Raw genomic sequence first — 5,194 nt, 5'->3', positions numbered from 1 at the left:
CCCGACTCTACCCAGCCCCTCTTCGAATTGCTCGTCGTTGCCCGAATGGACGAATCGAGCCGCTAGCAGCCGCCACCAAATTGATGAGGAGGGCCATCACGAGATCAACGTTGCGCCTAAAACGGGGCCACAGGCCGCCCGGAGCCCCCGACTCGAGATCTATGTCTCAACCGCTACCGTCATTGAAGAAGTACCACAACGTGTGGCAACGCCCGCGTGGGACTTGGGTATCGGAAATCCACGATCGGACATGTGGAAAAGTCATTGGCTCAGCACATTTCATTCCGCGGAGCAGGCGGCACACGCGTATGACATGACGGTGGGCTTCCGAGGGGCTAATTGTTTAGGATTTGGCTAAAGATGCCCTTAGTTGCTATGTTCATAATTGTGGCGGTTTTATCGATTCATTGGTTCATTGTTGAACACTACTTAGAGCATCTACAGACACATATGGCTAAGCCGGCCCCTCATACGTCTGCGGACGTGACCAGACGCGTCCGTAGACAGTGACCGGTCACACTTTAATTTTCTGTTCCCACATTCGAGTACCTCAATTAACGAACCTCGAATCAATATAACACATGCATCGTAAACTTCTTATACGAACGTCCAGCTACTACATCAATGCCTGCTATCAGAACACCAAAATTTGGCATGTTCTACATACTAGCTATGGATAAAGATCATCCATGCTTGCCCTTGTTGGAGCCCTTGGCGTCTTTGTCGCGAGTGTTTGACAAAAAACTACCACTTTAGAGGTTACCGTCCCACAAAACTACCACTTTTTAAAAACTGACCGAAAACTATCAAAATTTTCTAATTTTGTGACTAAAAACTACCACTTTTGGATAATAGACAGTTTAGACGATTTAAACATGTTGACCGTTCAGTTGACTGTTATTACAGATGGGACCCACACGTCATTCTTCTTCCTCCTCTCTCTATCTTTCTTTGGCATTTTCACAAACAGCTTCTGTGCATGGGAGGGAAGGAGGTCAAACTTCGGTGGCGTGCCCGCCGAGCCACGCCTGCCGAGCCGCGCCGCCGCCGCCCGCCTGCGTCTGCGCCGCAGCCATCCCGCACCACTCCGCCCATGATGCTGCCTGCTGTTGCTGCTCCGGGCTGCCGCTGCTAGCCACCGCCCGACGCTGGCGCTCGCCGCCGTCGCTCGATCCGCCCGGCGAGGCAGCCACTGGCCGCCGGAGTCGCGGGATCCGAAGAGCACCTGCCCCTCCATCTTCCCGGCGAGGCAGCCGCCAGCGCCGCGGGGCCGAAGAGCACCCGCCCCTCCATCTCCTGGCGAGGAAGTCGCCGTCGCCGGGAGATCCGGCGAGCTTTGGATGCTGTTGTCGTCCCCTGCCTCGACGACCTCGGCCTAGATGGCGTCGTCCTCGTCGGCCTCCCTTTGAGCTGGAGCGCGAGCAGCTCCTGCAGCACCACGACGAGCAGCTCCTGCAGCGTGAGCACCTCGGGCAGGGAAGGCGCGCACCTCGCTGGCAGGAGCGGCTGTTACGCGCGGCGGGGTGCTGGAGGCCCCGGGCGCCGGCGGCGAGCGCCGGCGTCGGGCGGTGGCTAGCAGCGGCAGCCCGGAGCGGCAGTAGCAGGCAGCATCGTGGGCGGACCGGCGCGGGACGGCTGCGGCAGATTTTCCACAGTCGAGCGCCGGCGATGGAGGTGGCGCGCAGGTGCACAGAAGGTGTTCGAGGAAATGCCACAGAGAGAGGAGGAAGAAGAAGGTTGATGCTGACGTGTGGGACCCACCTGTAAATAACGGTCAAAATAAACGGAGTTGACTTAGCAGCCCTGGCGGGTGGGCCCCGCCTGTCATAAACACGTTTAAATCGTCTAAACAAGCCGTTATCGAAAAGTGGTAGTTTTTAGTCACAAAATTAGAAATTTTTAGTAGTTTTTGGTCAGTTTTTAAAATGTGGTAGTTCTGTGGGACGATAACCCCTAAAATGGTAGTTTTTTGTCAAACACTCCTTTGTCGCGGAAGTAGCAGTCGAAGACGCAATATGTGTCACGGAAGTAGTAGTTGAAGACGCAATATGGATCAAGCTGGTTCTCCTCCTCGCCGGAGATGCCCATCCAGACACTTTCACCCCCTCCTCTTTGTGGGGCAGCCCGGCCATGGCACGGACCGCTCGGGCTTGCTCTCGGGCGAGGGCACGCATGTTCCTCCTCTACCCCTTGTGGATGAGGCGGGCACAGATGGCTTCCTCTTCCATGGTAGTGCGTGTCGACTCCTTCGCCACATCGACCGCAAGGCTGGCCTCGCACTGCCGCCCCCATCTGCTTATTTACGGCGGGCACACCGGTCCCTATAACCCCTCGTACTCCTCTAGACCGAAGAAGGGACGTGAGATGGACCTCGAGCTTTCAACCCCGTTGGATCCAAGCGCTTGTTGAGCCGACGCAATGGATTCACGCTGGATCGAATCCGACCTGGGTTGGGCAAACCCCTCCTGGGAGCGGCGGAGGGCCATGCGGACGACCATAGCCTCCTCCTCCCCGCATGGGACGACGTCTCAATCGTTGGATCCGAAGTGGTCGGAGTGAGATCCACTGCCCCCATACCGGAGTCGGCCGGAGATCACCGAAAGATAGCTTGGGGGCGGTGCAGGATGGAGTGGAGCGGTGGTTTTGTCCGATGAGTAGATGAGAGCTAATATATGTGAGGTCGAGGTGGGCGTATAGGGGCTTTGGGCGCTCGGTCGTAGCTGCTCTTACTATGTTTCTCACGCAAGTATATTGCATACTCATGTAAGAAAACAAATTTGAAATCCAACAACAAAAAATTTAGTTAGTGGTGTATACATGCTTGAGCACATCCAGTACTGTCGCTGCCGCTGCCAGGGAACTTCAATTTGCGGCGGCCGGCGGCAAAGTGTCGTGGCGGTGGTCGCCCTCGTAGGTAACGATGAGCATGGCGGGGTCGTCGGTGGCGCGTTCGACGTGCTTCCGCGCAGGGCAGCCCTTGGCGGTGCTGCACCTATAGTAGCAGCGGGGGTAAGGGGACCCCTTGATGGGCTTCTGCCCGTACTTGCGCCACGAGTAGTCGTCGCCGGGGATGTCCGCCGTGCGCGAGCTTACCGCGGGCACGCGCGTCGTGTACTTCACCCGGTGCTTGCGCTTCTTCGAGCAGTGGCACCGGTCGCCGGCGGCGACGGCGGCGACGTCGGAGTGCGCGCCGCTCGCGCAGGGCGTCTGCTGTTGCTGTTGCTTCCGTTTGGTACCAGCGGCGAGCGGCGGCTTTCCGGAGGACACCACCGCCCGGCCCTTGGACACGGTGCCCTCGCCCCCCGCCGTCACCGACGAGAAGAAAGACGTCGACGTCACCGAAGCAGCGGCTGCCGCTGCCGGCGCCTTCGAAGGCTTGGTGAAGTCCAGCGTCAGGCTTTTCTGGGGCACCAGCTGCTGCGAGGCTGCCGGTGCCGGTGGCCGGGCCGGCATCCTAGGAGGAGAAGAGACAGGAGGGGGAGTCAACGAGGCGGCGGCAGCTCCAACCGGGCCGCGGCGGAAGCGGGCGTGGCCGGTGCGGCCGAGGATGTCGATGACCCGGCGGAACCCCGATAACGCTTGGTCGGCGATCTCCCCGAGCGGCGGCGGCGCGCAGTCGGCGCGCGGGGAGAGCGCCGAGACGAGGAGCTCGAGGCTGCTGAGCCCCGCCGCGGCGGCCTCGTGGAAGGCCAGCTGCTGCTGCCCGCCCGCGAGGGCGAGGCCACGGGGGGCGTGGCCGCGTCCCACGAAGTCGACGGCCATGGTCGGCGCCGGAGAGGACGGGGAAAGGCGCGGTCCTGGCTGCTGCTCGCGGCGGTTCTCGGCTTGGTTGTACAAGTATGACTTCGAGATTTGAGGTGGAAATGGATGGACGGAGGCCGAGGGGTTTTATAACCAAAGTTGAAATGGGAGGAGCAGAGTAATGATGCAAGTCAATGGATTGGTTAGCAGCAAAAGGGAACACAAAGCAGTGATCTCAGGAATGGGTTGGACTTTGGAGATGCGCATAGAATACAGCGAAAAATGTCATCTCGGTCCATGCCTTTTTAATATTCGGCAGAGGTGGAGTGGAGATGCGCAATCTGACTTGCCTTGGAAGTCAGCCCTTGGAAACGGGTGGCAAGCTTCCTAGTTCCAACCACTTCCTCCATTCCACAACGTAGTGTTTTCTCTATTTCTGTGCTTCAATTTTAATCATAAATTTAACTATCAAGACCGATTGCGACGAGAGCAAAAATTATATCAGTGAATTTGTATTTGAAAGAAGTTTTCAATTATATAATTTTTCTCCCGTCGCAGTTGGTCTCGTTGGTTAAATTTATGGTCAAAGTTAGACCTCGGGAAACGCGGGCGCACTATATTTTGGAATGGAGGGAGTACTACTCTACGTCAGAGCAATTTATTATACTCACATACTACACCAAATCCGACCCTTGAAATGTCAACGGACGCCAGTCCGCAAACGATGACCGGTCACCTCTCAAATTTCATTTTCATTTTCACAACGGGTACTCTACAATCTCTATGGATGATTCGGCAGAACCTCGATTTTGTTCTCGGACGAGGGCGCACGTGTTTCTCCTCTTCCGTTTTTGTGGGATACAGGCACATATGGCTTCCCCCTCCAAGGCAGCACGCACCGCCGCCTCCGCCATGGCGGCAACGAGGCGGGCATGGGCCACCTGCATCCTAATACCCATGGAGGGCACACCGGTCCCTATAGCACTCATATGTCGGCAGACCAGAGATGGAGTGGTAGACTAACCTCGAGCCTCCAGCCCTGATAGATCCGAGCGCTAGTTGCGCAGACGCGATGGATTCATGCTGGACAAATTCCGACATCGGTCGAACGCACTCCTCCCGGGAGCGGCTGATGGCCATGCGGACGGTCATAGCCTCCTCTTGTCCGCATGAGACGACACCCTAGTCGATGGATCAGGGGTGGTCGGAGTCAGATCGCTAAACGCCATGCCGGAGAGGCCAAAGATCGCCGGAAGAGAAGTTGGAGACAAAGCGGAGTGGAATGAAGTGGCTACAATTTATATCAAGAAGCGGAGGACGGTGAATATATGTGGGGTTAGAGTGGCCCAATATGGACCTATTTCGATGTGGCAGACGCGTCCAGACATGTCTAGACCTCCTCATATCCGTCCAAGTTTTGACTGGATATGAGAAGTGCTGGTCAGCCTCGACA

General features: G+C 57.1%; 1 protein-coding gene across 1 annotated transcript; it reads right to left on the bottom strand.

The window, feature by feature from the left end:
* Positions 1-2,749: 2,749 nt before the first annotated feature.
* LOC125510500 (probable WRKY transcription factor 17) lies at positions 2,750-3,925 on the bottom strand. The gene has a single exon (XM_048675707.1). It carries the CDS (start codon positions 3,760-3,762, stop codon positions 2,863-2,865), a length of 900 nt encoding a protein of 299 aa, XP_048531664.1. The 5' UTR covers positions 3,763-3,925; the 3' UTR covers positions 2,750-2,862.
* Positions 3,926-5,194: the final 1,269 nt, after the last annotated feature.

This window comes from Triticum urartu, chromosome 5 (genome assembly GCF_003073215.2).
Source record: "Triticum urartu cultivar G1812 chromosome 5, Tu2.1, whole genome shotgun sequence".
Classification (NCBI taxonomy): domain Eukaryota; kingdom Viridiplantae; phylum Streptophyta; class Magnoliopsida; order Poales; family Poaceae; genus Triticum; species Triticum urartu.
The sequence above is the reverse complement of the archived record's forward strand: the minus strand, read 5'-3'. Positions and strand labels throughout refer to the sequence as shown.